At 35.4% G+C, this 19,019-nt stretch overlaps 1 protein-coding gene across 2 annotated transcripts in view; it reads right to left on the reverse strand.

Annotated features, from left to right (window-relative positions):
- RagC-D (Ras-related GTP binding C/D) overlaps nucleotides 1-14,711 on the reverse strand; it is a 215,556-nt gene extending 200,845 nt beyond the window's left edge. The window contains exons 1-2 of one of the 2 annotated variants that reach the window (XM_090391300.1): nucleotides 14,616-14,711; nucleotides 2,052-2,200 (exon numbers count right to left, since the gene is read on the reverse strand). In XM_090391300.1, the coding sequence (XP_090247426.1) occupies nucleotides 2,052-2,200; nucleotides 14,616-14,618 (152 nt within the window). In that variant the 5' untranslated portion in view covers nucleotides 14,619-14,711. Of the gene's footprint in view, nucleotides 1-2,051; nucleotides 2,201-13,983; nucleotides 14,280-14,615 lie in introns of those variants that run through there. The other variant, XM_090391301.1, reaches the window with a different exon arrangement.
- Nucleotides 14,712-19,019: the final 4,308 nt, after the last annotated feature.

A 19,019-nucleotide genomic window follows, 5' to 3' on the forward strand; every position in this document is an offset into this window, starting at 1 on the left:
GTAATATAATATGCAATATTATTCATACCAATTTACAAATAAGTATATTAGACAATTCTCTCTCAAGCAAGTTGATTCATTATCAGCAAGTAAAGTTATAAGATTTAGAATATTTCTGTGTTGTACATATATACAGTAGTCAGATCTTACATAATGACTAGAATGATACCATTCATTTTATAAACAGGTATCACTAGTCAATATAGCAATTGTTTAATAATAGACGGAATTTTTATAAATATATTTACATTTTTGGACCCGGATAGTTCATATAGTTTAATTTCCCAAAAAGGGCTAATTCAAATTTGTAATATAATATGCAATATTATTCATACCAATTTACAAATAAGTATATTAGACAATTCTCTCTCAAGCAAGTTGATTCATTATCAGCAAGTAAAGTTATAAGATTTAGAATATTTCTGTGTTGTACATATATACAGTAGTCAGATCTTACATAATGACTAGAATGATACCATTCATTTTATAAACAGGTATCACTAGTCAATATAGCAATTGTTTAATAATAGACGGAATTTTTATAAATATATTTACACTAAAGATACCAAGCTATTTTAAACCTGGTTTTTACTCCATTTCCCAAGTAAGCAAACAGACAAATAAGTCAAGTTTGCACCTGCATGTAATGCAAGTCTAAGTGACCCATCAAGTAGTACGAGTCTAAGTAACCCGTAAAGTAGTACAAGTCTAGGCAACTCGTGTACTACTTTACGGGTCACTTAGAAGGTTTAAAATAGCTTGGTATCTTTAACATATATTACACCCAAGGTAAAAAACTTTCTATATATATTTACACTGATTACAATAATTTACTGAAACTGAATAGTCATCACACATTAACTAGCAGAAGAGGTAGAAAGTACCATGTTGACAGAACTGGTGTTAGAAAGCTTAAGAAGACAAACAGGTGAGATCTGCTAAATAATAACTATACAATATTATATTTCAGCAAGAGTGATTAGAGATAGGAAGGAGTAGCTATAGCCATCAACAATAAACATGAAGTTAAAACATCCTAAATAGCAGACAATTTCAAGTAGAGTGGTAACTACAAATTTCAAAATGGGAAAATTGGACACTGAGATTTACTTCTGCCTACAGTCCCATAGAAAGACAGTCACTAACATAAAAAGGAAAAGTTGGTTCTTGTTGATCTAAACAGCAATGTGGGAAATTAACAGACATACAGAAATGTTTTGGGAAAACTTGAAGAGTGAAGCTATTTTAAAAATGGTAAGCTGGATTTCTGCTCAGGATATGAACTAGTCATTATGACTCACAACATGTTTCAACATAATGATTTGCACACATTCACAGGGAGGGAAAACAAAAATTGAGAAGTGTTATTGAACCATGTTATTGTTGACAGTGATATCTTAATGCTGATTCAGGATATAAGAGTATACAAGAGATACAAAATAGGAAGTGATTATCATATAGTCTTGATAAGAATAAAATGAATATCACGTTGAAAAGAAAAATAGGTACCATCTAGGCAGCTTTCAGTATTTTTCAAGAAAAAACAAGTTGGAAAATGAAAACTAAACCTTAAACATTCAGTGGCAAAATGTGAAGAAAACAACAACTGACTGATTCAGTCAGGGAGGCATGTGAGAAGTTGCAGGCAAGCATACAAAAATCTTAACTTCATGGCAGACTCAAGAATTTAAAGAGGCAGTCTTGAAAAAGGAATCATATTTAAAGTTCCTATGATACAGCAAAAGTCTCTTCATTTAATGTATATTTAAAAAAAAACTCTCACAAGTGTACAAAAAAGGTACACAAAACTAACAAGTCTGATACTAATTCATAAAATTTTTTCTTGTAAGATTTAACCATACTGAGATGTGACAAATAATACATGTGGAAGAAAGTTTCTGACAGAAAGTAATTATAATAATAATGCAAACATAATTATGTTGTAATTTTGTCATCACAGTCTCATGTATGCCCCCTTAAGAATACATACTATGAATTCCATGATGACTAACAAGTAAATAATAAAAAGTCTAATAATTTAAGATACGAACCGTCGAAGGCCCATTAACATTATACGAGGCTTTTGGTCACTTGGTATGGAACCATGAATATCATTTTCTATATCATCAGATCTATACTCAAAATCTTTTGGGAAGGAGCCAACTACATAGTTCTGAGGACCTGGTTCCTCTTCGAATGACTATCGAAAACATGAAAATAGATTTTTTTTTTTTTTTGATCAAGTTAAAATAAAAATCAGAGATTAATCAACTGTAATTTTATTAAAGTCCATTTAAATATAAAAATGGCATCTTATTTGAAAGATTCACTTGGTATGGAGTTTCTTAATTTCACTGAAATTATATAACATTACTGCATATACAATCCAGAATATTTATTTTCGTAAAGTCCCATTCAGAGTATGCAGAAAACCTATCATATGTTAGCAATGTCACAAGATCAAAACATGGATATGTTAGGAATTCTGCTTTCCAAATATGGTTTCTTACCATTCTGAGTCTCTATTTATTTATCTCTAATGAGCAAGATGAAGACCTGATTCTAATTAACATTTATTTTAAATTAAATTTTAAAAAACTGATGTAGAATTTGTTCTCTAATTAATTTAAATTCTCACAAGAGCTTTTTTTTTCCCCCATATCAAATGTACTGGCTGTAGTGGATCTCAACAATGAAGCTCACTATATATCATAACGTACCTTAAAGAGCTTGCTCTTCAAAGTGGTTAGCATATTGTCAAACTAATAGGTTTTGAAGCCTTGCTCCAGAAACCAAACATGGAACTTTTTCAAGCCACTTTCAGGCTTGAAAAAGATGGTTTTGCACTAGGCAACGAAATTCATTCCCCATCTAAAGCCACTCACAAACATCCATGCCCATAGTGGAATTTAAATCCATAGCCTGTTGATGAAATTATCATTTCTGGACACCTTAATTAAGAAGCTTCCGAATGGTGGTATCAACTTCTCAGTTTACCGCAAACCTACCAATGCAGGACGTTATTTACATTTCACTTCCTCACACCACATTTCTCAGAAACTTAGTATTGTACATATGTTGAAGAACCGTGCCTCTCTCCTTACAACAGATCAACAAGACCTCCAGGAAAACTATCCCTGATATCCACCAACCTTACCATGAATGGATTTCCTCGAACACTCGTCCACAAGATACTTTTCTTTGAACCCCGACAAAGACAACAAGATGATGTACGTTATATTTCTACCATCGTCATTCCATATTTGGGGACAGTTTCCAATAAGATTGTTAGACTCCTTAGACCACATAAAATAAGAGTGGCCTTTAAACTCACAGAAACGATTAGACAATTCTTAAGATCTCCAAAAGATAGCCATCCTTTCTCCAAATATGCTGGAGTTTATAACATACCATGCTCATGCGGCTTGAATTACATCGGCCAAACTTCAAGGAGCCTTGAAATTAGGCAAAAAGAACACATAGGTGACGTCAATAATAACAGAGAAGAAAAATCAGGATTAGCTTTTCATTTCTCAAGAACGAACCATACCACAGAGTGGGAGATAGAAGCACAATTCCTTACATGGAGGAGGACTTCCGCTCCTGAATTTTTAAGGAGGCCACAACAGTTGCCCACTGTACACAAAACCTTAACAGGAACCAAGGACTAATCTTGCCCGTGATCTGGAAGACCCTTATCAAATCCTTCAACTCGCCAGAACTGAATTACAGTGCCAACTATGGAACGTTCCTAAATAACAACAAGTGATATCATCCACGCTCTATGAATGTATTGTACGTGCTCTGTTCTTTGTTTAATATAATTGGAATCGGTTGATTATAGTTTGTAACAGTTTTTTACTTTTTAGTGCCGTACATCAGTTATGTACCCTGAAGATGCCAACAGACTTAGTTGGTGAAACTAGTTGGTATAACTTAGTTATTGTTATATGCACTTGATCAATATAATCCCAATAAAAGTATTTCCATCGTTGGAAGTTGTTTTACCAACAATGCAATGAATAGTTTGAAACAAGTAAGGGAAAAACTAGTAACTGATAATCCAAGTTGGGAAAAGATTTTGAAAGTTTATTTTTCAATTGGTTAGACTATAATAAATTTAGTTTAATCCTTTATCCAAGTGTGAACAAACAAAGTGTGCACTTGAAAGTATCTTCAGCACTGGGGTAAGATGGCACAACACTGGGCAACTTGTTGCAAAGGGGGAGCAAGCTAACATCACTCTTATCTCAGTATCTCACATAATGCAAAACACATCGCCTTGCAGATATGTATAATGTTATGTATTAAGGGAAGGGCCACTACCCAGACTAGTTTCGACCTTTATCGAAGTCTCTTCAGTGGGAGTCAGGACCAAGTGGAGAGATACCAGGCAGAAGTAATGCCAAGGTCATCTATGCCTACAGGAGTTGCCAAAAGGTGTGCCACCTTTTTATTAAATTACTCTGGATTTAGAGAAAGATGTTGAAAGTTTATTTTTCACTTGGTTAGAATATAATAAATTTAGTTTAATACTTTATCCAAGTGTGAGCAAACAAAGTTTGTGCCTGAAAGTATCTTCAGGACTGGAGTAAGGTGGGACAACACCGGACAACTCGTCGCAAGGAGATGTGTTTTGCATTATGGGAGATACTAAGATAGGAGTGATGTTAGCTTGCTCCACCTTTGCAACGAGTTGCCGAGTGTTGTACCACCTTACCCCAGTCCTGAAGATACTTTCAGGTGCAAACTTTGTTTGCTCACACTTGGATAAAGGATTAAACTAAATTTATTATAGTCTAACCAAGTGAAAAATAAACTTTCAACATCTTTCTCTAAATCCAGAGTAATTTAATAAAAAGGTGGCACACCGTTTGGCAACTCCTATAGGTAGAGATGACCTTGCTAATGCTTCTGCCTGGTATCTCCACTTGGGCCTGGCTCCCGCTGAAGAGACCTCAATAAAGGTCAAAACTAGTCTGGGTAGTGGCCCTTCCCTTAATGCATAACATTATACATATCCACAAGGAGATGTGTTTTGCATTATGAGAGATACTGAGATAGGAGTGATGTTAGCTTGCTCCACCTTTGCAAAGAGTTGCCCAGTGTTGTACCACCTTACCCCAGTCCTGAAGGTACTTTCAGGCACAAACTTTGTTTGCTCACACTTGGATAAAGGATTAAACTAAATTTATTATATTGGGAAAAGATTGTTTGACATGCTAACCTTTCAGGAAAACTTCAATATACAGTCATCCCTCGACTTAAGTTGCGGTTCTGTTCCATCAGGCAGGATGTAAGTCAGTTCGGAGGTAAGTTGATACATTATATCAACAGAGTTATAGTGGTTAGGGACTTAATAGTAATAAGTATACTGTCATTTTAATTTTTATACCTTATTATAAAACTGTACTATGTGTTACTGCCACTATAGAAGAGGAGAATAATCACCCAAATATTCCTCCACAATCACATCTTCATTACCTTCCCTATTGGAAGAACCAGGCTGCGACTCTTCTGGTATAACCTTTTTTTTTTGATGAAAATGTTCAATGTGCTTTGCTTATTCCTCTTCTTTTCATTATAAATTTGTTTATAGCAAGCAAATTTATCATGTACTTTCCTTTCTACTAATAAGTAGCGTTCAACATTGGGGTCCATGTCTACAACCATTTTGAGAACATCGCTAACTGCAGAGAACATTTCTACAAGACCCTTCACTGTGAATTGTTTACTACCTCTCCTTGATTCTCTTTTTCCTCTTCCTTTTCTAGTTCTTCCTCTTCTGCAATACGTTGTTCCTCCAGAAGTTCGACCAATTCTTCGTTGGTTAACTCTTCAGGGGCACCTCCTATGAGTTGAACGATGTCATCATTCACTTCGAGTTTCTGACTGTTGCTGGGCTCACTATTTCTTCACTCAATTTACAAAGGTCTTCATTTTTTTTTTTACAAAACTTCCAAAGTCATGCACAAACCTTTTTAATGTCTTTTTCCATATGCCACTCATACACTGAGAGAGAGAGATCACTTCGTCCCAAACTATAGCAATATTTTTAATAGCATGATAAATATTGAATGCTTTCCAGAATTGCATGGGAGTCTAGTCGTTTTCATTAGCAGAAATGGCTTGTGAAAAAAGTTCTCCGTATATAATAAACCTTAAACACTACTAGAATTCACTGATCCATCGGTTGGATCAATGAAGTAGTGTTTGGAGGGAGAACCATGAACTTGAACTTGGTGCAGATCACTGATATAAGACGGATGATTTTACACAACGGCTTTCTATTTCACTCACTTAACAGTTGCTTAAGACATCCGTAAACAATTTTCGAGTCATCCAAGACTTCTTATATCTCTGCTAATGAACTGGGAGAGTATGCTTCATAATGTTTTTGAAGGCTCCTGGATTCTCACTGTGCCATATCACAAATGGTTTCAGTTTATATACAGCCACATTATCCCCCTAACAGAATCATAATACAGTCTTTAAGAGCTTTGAAACTGGGCATAGATTTTAGCTTTTTGTGGATGAATTGTCTGCTTGGGCATTTTTTTCTGAAAAAAAGGAGGTCTCATCCATATTAAATATTTGCTGTGCAAATAATTTTCCTCTGTAATAATTTTATCCAATTTCTCCACAAACTCCTTGGCAGCCATCTCATTGGAAATTGAAGATTCACCATATATTTTCACATTATGCAGTGCAAAACGCTGCTTGAATCTCATGAACAAACTGGAAGCGTTGACTTCATATCGTAATCAGGTCCTGCTTTCTCCTTCAACATGTTGAAGAGACTTAGTGCCTTAGCAGTTATGGTCATAGTGCTAAGAGGTATGTGCTTTTGGCTCAAGTCCTCTGTGCATGACATGATGGAAGTAGCTTTTCCAATCACTGATAGGACCTTGTCATTGCTTTGTCACTATCGTTGAACTTGTAACTTCCTTTCAAGATCAATTGCTCGCCTCTTTTTCTGCGATTCTTCACTAGGTTTTTTAATTGGGCATGTAAGGGCATGTTGCACAAAATATCACAAAATATTTAATGATAAATACACAAGTAACATATTTTTTGAACACAAAATCAACAGAGGAACTGTTGAAGCCAAGTGCTGACTACCGAGGGAAGTTGCCACTGAATGTGCTGTTGCCACTGCATTGTTGCTAAATAAAAACCTTTTTACTTTAAGCTCACTTACATCTTGTTCGAAAATATAGTCAAAAATGTTATTTATTCTATTATGGGATCATGGACGTATCTTCGAAAGGATGTAACTTGAACGAACGTAAGTCGAGGGATGACTGTACTGACACTTTTAAACAAAGATGAATGGATGCTAATCTTTTAAAGTGCCAACTTTTGAACACATGGCAGGACATCATGAGAGGTCTAAAATGAGTCTTAGAACAACCATACACAAGAAAATACAAGATAATATTATCTGTTTCATCATCATCATAGTTTATTCACAATATGATACAACGTAAAAAGAGATTTAGATCAAAAATTAAAGATTGCAAATTATGGTCTTCCAAGTCTCTCTATGTTGAGCTAACTGGTAGATATCAGATGGAGTTTTACAATTCAGTCTATTAATGGTTTCAAAGATGTATTGCCAAAATTTGCATGGTCTTCCTCTATGGTCATTGCCATCTTCTGGTTTGTACAGGATGAGAGATTCCAAAAAGGGTGAGACTTTAGGATACGACTTGTAATTTTTTGGCTGTATTGATAAGTGGTTCTTGCTTAGCCAGATTTAGCATAGTAGGGTTAGTGACATGCTCCATCCAAGTGTATCTAATGATCAGTCTGAGACATGCAGTTCCAAAGGAGTTAATTAAATCTGTAGTTATTTTGGTGCTTATTGTCCAGGTTTGAGAACCATACAAGGAGATGAATCTGCTGGATGCATGGCATAGTCCTAATTTTGTCTTTAATGATGATTTCCAGATTGGTCACAGTTTGTTATGGAAGACTAGAGCCAGTTGTTTATGTTCTCTAATATTTTCTGAATTGATGATGTACGATCCAAGATACTGAAAGTCCGTTACTCTTTCTAAGGGTCTATTGTTGATATGAAGTAAGGTTTTCATAACCTACTGAGAACACTTTGGATGCTGATCTGCAGATCAAAGCCTGTGACTCTAATAGACAGATGCTTTTGTACATTTATTGGTTTGATATCAATAAGACAGCATCATCAGCAAAGTCGAGATCAGTTATTTGCATGGTGTGGGTGGATGTTCTAATGGTAAAACCAAGATCTTCTGTGTTGATGGTCTGAAAGATATAGTTTATGCATACCAAGAACAAATAAGGTGCTAGTACCTTGCAGGACTCCTGTTGTCACCAGAAAGGATTCAGATGTTTCTGTTTTAAAGATTACTGTAGCACTGTAATCTTTCTAAGGTGCTGAGATTGCTTGTATGATTTTTGAGGGTAGACCATAGAAGTTGAGTATTTTAAACATTGCTTCTCTATTAATGGAGTCAAAGGCTTTTTTCAAAGTTTATAAAGATTAAAATGACTGGTAGGTTTTTAATCACATGAACTTTCTATGATTCTTCTAATGCAATGTATCGGTTCTATTGTACATTGTTTTTTTTTTTTTTTTTTAGAAATCCAATTTGGCTTTTTCTCAAAAGTGGTGATAACTAAGGTTCTATCATCCTATTGTAGATTTTAACTGTGGTTGATAACAAAAATAACATCAAATATATTATATAGTATTATATAAATTAAATAAAATATATATACAGATATCTCTCCTCATATTAAAGACCAAGTCATTTTTTCAAAATGCCAATGAGAATTACAAAAATGATGAATAAACAAATATTTCACAAGGAATTATATTCTTGTTTTATTTATTACTATTATTACAGGCGACTCCAGGGAGTCCTTAGACTCATCAAAGGAGGCCCTAAACAACATGTCCATACAACTATTCGACATTCTCACAGTATCTATCATACCTTGCCTTGAACTCATTCACTGTCATAGCACCCACAACAGACTCTGGCAGCTTATTCCACTCATTTACCACTCTAAAAGTAAAGAACCCAGCTCTAACACCCTTGCTAACCTTATATTTTATTTTTATTTATTTTATATTCTTCATGTGCAAACTGTGTTTGCAAATGAAGTAGTATCATCAAAATTAGCCTGCTTATATATTACTATTATTACTATTACATGACACTTCAAAGGACTCATAGTGGAGACCATTGTGTTCTTTACTGAACACAACATGGTTTCCACTACTTACTTAATTCACCAACTACACATATTACCATTTATGGCCAACTATAAGTTTTTGCCTGTAAACTGTATGTATTTTCCTGGCTGATCTGCTGTATACAAGATGAAAAAAAATCTGAGTTCCTAGAAGAAAAATCTTGCTATCTCCATTAGAGATCAGTAAATGCACTTCAACTGAAAAAAGTCCACAAAATTTCTTCTTACCAAATGATAATCGAACTCAGTTACTTTCCAACTTAATGGTGCAATGTACCATCATTCTTCCAATTGTGCTATTGAGACACTTGCCTTAGTATCCCATAATGCAAAACAGACTACCTTTCCAACATGTACATGCTATTCATAATCAGAAGGGTCGAAACTACTCTTGGAAGTGACTGGTTTCAACCCAACTTTCACATAATGCATAGCAATATATATGTCCAAAGGGAAGTGCACTTTATATTATGAAATTATTAAGGCTACTGATGTGACATCGACAGCATCTACAAACAAACAAATGCATTATGACAACACTTCATGCATATATTTTGTCTGCTTACACTTGTGCAAGTATGGTGATAAGGCTTATACACATGCCGGCCACTGAATTAGAAACTATTATTTAATGCAGTGTTGGACCTCCTTTAACCAAGGAGGTTAAAGGAGGTTCCACAAGGTGCAGGATTGCATCTATATCTACAGCAAAATTCACCAGATAGTATTTTAACTGGCTCAGATTTGACAGAAGAGGACTTTGTTTCTGGTGCTGTTTTTTAACATGTCCCATAGTTCTCAATGGGAATCAGATCCAGGTTTTGTGGTGGCCAGAGAAGATGAAAGTTGCCATCATGCTTGCTGAACAATTCTTGCACAACAGACAGTAGCACTGTCATTCATGAAACAACGGTCACCAGCTCGATAAAAAGTCACCATTGAAGGATGGACTTGTTCGGCAACAATGTTCAAACAGTCCTTGGAGGACACCCGAGCTTCCAACATTAGGGGATCCTGTTCTGGATCAACAGAAATGCCCCACACCATGAAACCACCTCCAAAACCTTGAGTTGTGTTTACAAGGGAAGCTGGGTTCATTGCTTCATGGCATCCTTGCCAAACTGTAAGCCTAGAATCAATACAGCACAAGGCATACCATGACTCGTCCGACCACTACTTTTTTCCAGTCTTCCAGTATCGTCACTGTGTTCTTGATACCATTGTAGATGAACTTTCTGGATCTTCACAGAAATCAGTGGTTTCTGTGGGATGTGATGCCAATACTGATCCTCTCCAATTGCCTGTGCATAGCTCGGTGAGATGTGGGTCAGGAACAGCCTTGATTAAATGCTTGTCAATTGCTGCACACAAGAAGTTCTGTTTGTTCACAGAAGCCTCCTCAGATGATACCAATCTCGTTCCTGGCAGACTGCCTTAGGACCACAGTTATGCCTCTTAGACAAGCAATGTGGATTATTTTACTACCGATTAAACACCCAAGATATCTCACCTTTCGAGAAACCAGTCAAATCTGCTGTTTTCAAAATCATCTCCAGCCACACGGGCACCCACAATAACCCTTTATCAAACTCTGAAAGATCCTTTGTTTTTCCCATTGTGATTAACACTATTGACAATTACTGACCAGCAGCATTCTTAAATAGTTGCCTAGAACATGAGGTGACACACATGACCAAGTATTCTGCATATATATATATACTGCACAAGTGATGTTTTCATACATTTCCAAAAAGTTTCTAATTGAGTGGACAGTATATGTACATTGGCTTTTCATAATTGTATTTTTAGGGAAATTGCAACATAGATTAACTATAATAAACTTAATTAGTTAAGTGGATAATAAATCCCTTATTATTTTAAAGCCAGATACGAAACTCAGATTGCCGAAAAAAAATAGCCTCTTGGCTCTTTATCGTAAATTTAATTAGTATTCCAATATTTTGGCTAAGTAAAATTGTCATCATCCGAGAACATAATACAACATATGTACAAAAAGTAATACATTGAGTAATGAGGCTGAAGCACACACAAAAGTGAGCCTGAAGTGCTAAATACTGTCCCTAGTAGACTATAATGGATGTCCTTGGCTGCTGGCTGCAATAAGGAGGATCGCAGCTTTCCAATGTAAACTGAGAATGCTGGAGATCTATCATGCTGGCATGTAATCAAAGTGTCTAGGAGGGGGGGGGGGACTTGTTCTTTTCCTTTTCTAAAGTGAACTGGATCCTGGGATATTGGTTTTGATGTGTTAATAAATATTGAAAGCATCCAGGCCATGTGGCCAAATGGAGAACACATCAACAAAATGTATACAAACTATGTGGCTTCACAAAAACAGTGAATTTATAGGAAATCCATACAACAATGGTAGATACATTCACCAAGAGCATGAGATTATTAAAATCTTATATAAGGTCAAAATTAATTACTTATGATAACGGTGCCCTCTCCACTGAGCTTATCCATATTTGCAAAACTTTTTTAGCTAATGTGTACAATCCCCACTTTATCCAAAATATATTAAAATCCCCAAACCACCATCTTCACCCCTCCAAAACAGAGACTACCCAAGTTATCACTATTCTGTACATCCAGAACACATTTGAAGAATTAACAAAATTATTTTAAAAAATACCACTTAGAGACCATACAAAATAACTGACATCCCTTATCTGCTTTACCAAGACTAGACAGCCCATTTACCAGGTCCTTTGCAGTTGTATACTATCCTAGTATTGCCAATCAAGGAGGACAGCCAACATCAGAATTGCTGAACATGAGGACTAACATCTGTTCCTTCCACTCAGGAAGGAACAGATGCTATGCTTTGGACACTCACCATGGGATACAGTAGAGGGTAATCATCACTCTACTCCACTGCAGCAAATATAAATATGAAAAACCATTCCTTGAATCTGCCTCAACCTTAAGAAACTACCCAAACCTCAACAAATTTGGTTGAATGAAACTGCCCCCAAATTTGGGAAGCTATCATAATCCATACTTCTAGGCCCAACAGCCAAGGACACCCATTTTAGCCCATTAAGGGCTAACAACCCCACTAACAATTCCTGTTAGCATAGTAAGTGCAGAAAGAAGTTTTTCCAAGTTTAAATTGATTAAAAATTATTTTCGATCAGCAATGACACAAGAAAGATTGGTTGGTCTAGGAACTATATCGATAGAGGTGGACATATATTTATATAGCTTATAATTTAAATTTAGAAGAGCTCATAAACAGTTTTATTGTGTGATATCCCCATAGAGCAAACATTTAATTAATATTATTATGTAATCATTTTGCATTAATGTTTCTCTTGTGATAAAAACAAAATAGCAATTGGAGATTTTCTTATATTTTTGTTATAATCCATCAGGGGCGATATTTAATTGTTTGCCTCAGGGCACGATCTAATCTGGTGATGGCCCTGAGAATAATCAATAGAAAACTATAACATATGTTGGAGAAAATGGGAATGGATATGAGGCTGGTGGCAGGGCATGGATGGAAGGGAGGGGAGGTAGTGGCTGACAGGCAGACACCAGAGAGTAGTACATGGCAGAGTGGAATCTAAGAAAATGTGGGTGACTAGCAGAGTACCTCAGGATTCTGCACTAGTGCTACTACGATTTAATTTGTACATTAATGATATAGCAGAAGATTTGAGGGAGGGGGAATATTCAGTTGTTCATTGATGATGCAAAACTGGGGAGGGCAATATTTGATAAAGGTGATACAGATATTTTACAGGATGATTTCAATAAATTGACAGTGTGGGCAAAGGACAATGGCTGTCAATTTAATATAAAATAATGCACTTCGGGATGAAAAGATTACATGCCTCATATCATATTAATGGTACTAGTTTGCAGGAAATTGATGAGACTAGGGATCTGGGTGGGGGGGGGGGGAGGTTGAATAGAGATTTAAAATTCAGAGGACATACTGCAAAGAGTTGTCAAAATAGCGCAAGGATTATTTGGATGTTGAAGAACACATGGACAAGTAACGACAGGGAGGTTATTTTCCCTCTTTATAAAGATATGATTTGGTCACATGTTGACTATGGTGCACAGATTTGATCACCTATGTTTCTTGGGGATTGGGAGGATATACTATAATGAGTCCTAGACATCATAGAGGTTTTGCCAAGTAATAACAATAAATGAATTATATGCAATGATATTCCAAGATTTTCACAAAGGACTGACAGAATATCACATAAAAAGTTATTGCATGAACTAGAAATGGATAATAGGCAGGTGACTAAAACTGACAAGCAGCAGTCAAATGAGTATTAAAAATAAGTTAAACCAAAAGGAGATGTCCATGAGATCACTATGAAATTCTGACTTGAGAGTGATACATTAATATAGTCTGGCATTAATTGCGCTGTGAATGTGTAAACAATATCCGATTTTACTGAAAACTGAATGATCAGGAGAGTGGTAAGGAATGAAACCAATATATTTTTAGGAGTTGAATATACTCTTACTGAAAAGAATGGATGACAGTTAAATGTCAACAAATGCAAATCTTGCATTTTGGAATCAAGAGAGTGCAAGCCATCTATTATACTGGTGAAAATGCAGTAAAACTTAAACTGAAGAAAGGCTCCTTGAATGACAGTAAATAAGATGAGGCTCAGAAGCTGCACTGTAAAATACCCAACAGACAAATATTAAAACATGGGTACAAATAGGCACGAGTTAAATAGTTACCTGTATATGTTCCTCATCCACCTGTCTCCAGATTGTTCATGGTTGGCTCTCTTAGGAGAGGAAGGGAGGGGGGATGCGAATTAAGAAGTTAGTTAAGTAGGCCGATGGAGATAAAAGTTGAATGCATACAGATAAGGGAATGATTAAGGTCATCTATGGAAACTGATCATGCCAGTTTTTCTCGGTAAGGACGTATTTTCACGACCTGAGAATTGGTGAAGAACGTATTAATTAAAGTAGGCATCTACAAGAAGGTTTCCAAATAAGAAATTTCTAGCTAAGTACGAACACTGCATCATACAGACTACTCGTTCACAGCACAGTTCAACCCAATCTATCATTCAAGCTAGCATTAAAAACTACAAATGCACTTCATATGAAGGGATATGCTTAGGCTTTACTAAACTATGCATATATCCCAAATGCTGAAAATATAATACTTTGTGTTATTTATTTATGTGAAGGGAACTAGTATATATTATTACAATACAGTTAAAACCGTGGTATTTCTTACTTTCAACTTAACACATGCATATCATGTTCAATGCACGCGTTAACTTAAAATATCACACATACATATATATACACATACCTATCACAAAACAAAATAAGCTCATTCTGAAAACACTCACCATGCTGCAGTTTAACTTAAAAAATTCTCATAAAGTAATCCGCTCAGCATTAGCAAATTAGCTCCTCTTTCACTTGCCTCCGCACGTCATATGACATTAATGTCAACAGTTCCAACTGGGCTTTCCCTTTTTTTATATGTATATATATGTAATCCCTATATTGAAGAAAAATATTTTATATTGCTTTATATTTTTTATGAAACAAAGGTAACAATAAGATGTACTATTTTATATATATCATCATCATGCATTGTCAATTGACTGGCGGATGGAACGCCTTTCCAAGATGAATCCAAGAGTATCTGTCAATAACATTTCTTCCTTGCAAATGTGATGATTTCATCTATCCACAGTGATTTTGGTTTGCGTCATAGTCGTTTTCAGCTCCCATAGAATCAAATCCGGTACTCTGATTGCCCTTCGTTCATCTTGCCTTCAAGTAAAATGCCCAGCCCGTTGCTACTTCATATGTTTCACTCTTTCTATTGTATGATGTCAGAGACTGGTTTGATTTCTTACCCAGATCTTCATTTGTGATACCAAGCATATTTCTTTCCATACTAAATTTCGTTATTCGTAGTTTTTGAATTTCCTTTGCATTTAATGTTCATGTTTCACAGCTATATGTCAATATAGGAATATTTCGCTTGTAAAAACTTTCTTTATCAAGCATAATGGTAATTTGCTTTCGAATTAATGCAATTTTCAGATGCGCTCCACTCGATATTATTCATCTTTTAATTCCTTCCATGATATTTTGATCAATTGATATCCGTTGTCCTAAGTACAGTATATGCAATGATCCAATTGTTCAATTTTATCATCGCTGATTTTCATTATTTCTGGCTCTACATTGCTATCGAACATAACCTTTGTTATATCCATTGAAGAGAGTTCACAGTCAAAAAGTAAAAGTAACAAGAATCATGAAACAGCATAATGAAATCTCTAAGTGGAAAATGAGCCCAATTCGGAACTTGTCCGAAGACCTAGTAATCGACTACATTTGGAGTAAAATGTGAGAGGTTCCTGAAAGTGTTGTTTTCTAGAGTTGACATGGTGTTATATCTGAGAGCCTCAGCTTTTCTAGATGTTTCATAAATGCTATCGGTATTGCATCTAATGCAACAACGACAGTTGGAACTGTTCTTCCTTTTTTTTTGTTTCAAAGTGATTTTATTTCATTCTCCACGTACGTATACTTGGTCAATTTTTCATGCGCTTTTCCTTCTAATCTACCCTTGATTTTGCCATATCAATAAAACAAACATGTTATAGTCTCGCATATTATGTTCCAGATTTCCATCTGTCTGAATTTTAAATTACAATAATATCGTTCCATTTTTAATGACTTTTTTCAACTCTATGTTCCTAAGGAAGTTTTGCAAGTTGGATAAACCATTCCTACACAAGTTGGAAAAACCATTCCTACAGTACAGGTTTTGCTACCCAATTACGCCTTTAGTGACTGGGTAGCAAATATTAATGCAGTCTGTTGTGGTCTGTGTGAGTAATCTTATCTTGCTGCAATAAATAATTAGATGGTCCACTGTCTCTACTTTATCTCTTCACAATCGACATTTACTCTCGTTGCACATGTTTTTCATTTGTGTCTTCATTGCATTCGTCGTTTTGTAGAGCTTGTTCTTGAGCAGCAAAAATCAGACCCTCAGTTTCTTTCTCGGAATTTTCTTGTTGAAGCCATTTACAAGTTAAGCGACTGTCAACCTGACCTTATAGTGATTTATTTTCCCCACGTCTCATCTTCTTTTGATTTCTTTCTCATTGTGCTGCTTTTTATTTTATTCTATTTTTATCTTCAATTAGTATCTTTTCTGTGCTTTCCTTAATGTAGTGAGTCAGAGGGTGTTTTTTTTTCCTCCTGTTTAAATGATTAGTAAAAGCCAAATCCTTCACTTTTATTGGTGTATAACTGATCAGAATCATTCTGAGTGGGTGCAAGACATGATTTACCGTCATTAATTTACGTGTTTTCATCCAAATCGGCTCGGATCCAGTCAAATATCCCTGCTGTGTATCTGATTACAGGAATTACCCATGTATTAATTGTTGTTGCAGTGTTGCCTCCATTCTGCTTGGACTTTAGAACCTTTTTCTAACCGTTTCAGATATTAAGTCTTCAGATATTTATTCATACTTTTTTTATCGGCATCTGAACTCAAAATACAGCCTTCCCCAAGAATTCCTAAACGTTTGTAGTAATCATTCTGGATCAAGTTTTTAAATTTCTTTCCATATGCAAATATGATTCCTTTGCTGCCTGTTATTTTTCCTCCAAAAATGGAGAGAGAGCGCATTTCTCACATCCAATATCATTCAAATACCTTCACTGAAGATTCGGACTGTATTGAGAAGTGACTCAAATTCTCTAGATCATGTTTTGGTATAGTTTAGGAATACTCATGTATAAGAGATGTGATATTTTTCCTGCTGATTTTGATGTTGGATATCCGAAGATAGTTTTGTTTAGAATTAATGTTAGGGGAATCAGTGCTGAGATAAACAATAGAGATAATTGTCAGTCATCTTGAAAAATTCTTCTCTTGACTTCATTGAACCCAGATGATGCATCCATTTAAAATTAGTTGAGTTTTCACTTGATAATGGCAATAACTGATATTTTGTTCCTCTACAGTTTCTATAACACCTTTTGTTCTATAAGCAGAAGTAAAAAATATCGCCGAACGGAGGAACTTTTTCTAAGAATTTTCTCTCCCAGAAATTTGGGTGTTTCATTCTATAAACTCGAGAAAATCGACCGTAAAATCCATATAATTTCACACAGTAACATATCCAGTTAGGGTTAGGTACCAAGAGATGGCAGCACCTGTTTGCCGGTCTCTCTCTCTCTCTCTCTCTCTCTCTCTCTCTCTCTGGTGTACTCTGGGTCTTCACATTCTTTGTTTGTCTTTGAATAATTCTATGGTAATGACAAGGTTTTCCATCTGAGTATTGCTGAATTGTTTCCAATATCTTTTATCCAGTTAGCATATTTAATATGTTCTTTAGAATTATCAGTTTTCTGTTTTCGAATTCCCATCAATATTTTGTAAAACCGATGGTAAGTAGTCTTGAGATCAATGGATTGCCTGTCTTCATTTATTCTGCTTTCATAGAAAATTATGTCCCCCCCCCTCTCTCTCTGGCCAAAATTCTTTGTTTGAATTCTTCTGTTAGTTCAAAAATCGAATTTTCCTCAACGTTACAGCGCTTTACTCGATTGTTTTTGATCTTTTCCTGTTTAAAATTTCCTTAACTTAAATTCCTTAAATTGCTATAGTACGTCCACAGATTCGAGCCCCTTCGACACTTCTGCCCATGTCAACAGGAGGAGTATACATTCCGATAATAGGGTAGTCAATCTATATTCTGGGATGAGTTGTTTATTATTACATGTCGGAAAATTAACTTCTCTTTTATGATCATTGTAGTTTTTAAAGTGTTAACTATGTTGCTTGTATCACAGTTGGAAAATTTTATCTATAAAGCACGTGATTTCGCGTGTTGGCGACCAATTCGTACGTCCTTCATTTCTTTCTCCCCTTCAGCATGAATCGATTATTCTTGGCATGTCTCCAAGCGAAATTCTCTAAAGTATGGGCATACAATAACTTCCGTTTATTTTCCTTCTAAACAAAATTTCAATTTTGAGGTTCTTTTTTTTTGTTTCAGTGATCAAATTTGCTTCAAGTTTATATCGCTTTATTAAATTGCTGTTGGTCTTTTCTGTTTAAGTCTTCCTTGTCTTAAATTCCTCTAAAATGCTAATTTCATTTTATTTTCCTTGTAAACGTAATTTCAATTTTGAGGTGCCTCTTTTTGGTTTCCTCATATGTTTATTACAGATTCAAGTTCTTTTGTAATTAAAACTGCAGTGCATCAGCTGGCTTGTTTCTCTAACTGCTTTTGTGGGAAATGTTTTTATTAACAACTTAATGTAGTTCAGTAGTGTGACTAAACAATGTCTCTGGCTTTTTTCAGTGCCGTTAGTCGCTATCTTTGTCTGGTGCCTTCCATTTGTTTTTCAATCATATGTATCAGTTCTTGATGCCTAGCATTTAGGGTAGTCTGTTGATTATCATTTGGATTATATAGAGTATGGCAGAAAAAAACTCTACTTAATAACAACAACGGTATATGTGATGGAGTAAACGAGTTAATTAAAAGGGAATGTATTTACACTTGAAGATATGTACATCCAAAACAATCGGTGGAATCTTGGTCGAATAAAACATTGCCGAAGGTAGATCACTTGCTCGAAATGGGCACCTTGTCTTACAAAACCGGTTTCGTAGGGGCATGCGAAAGTTCTCTCTCATCTTAGAGAATAAGGCTTTGGATATCTGCTGGACATATGTGTAATTTTATCCCTTAGTTCATCGA

The sequence above is a fragment of the Typopeltis vanoorti genome, chromosome 4 (assembly GCF_054136105.1).
Source record: "Typopeltis vanoorti isolate ZY-2024b chromosome 4, IOZ_Tvanoo_1.0, whole genome shotgun sequence".
NCBI lineage: Eukaryota > Metazoa > Arthropoda > Arachnida > Uropygi > Thelyphonidae > Typopeltis > Typopeltis vanoorti.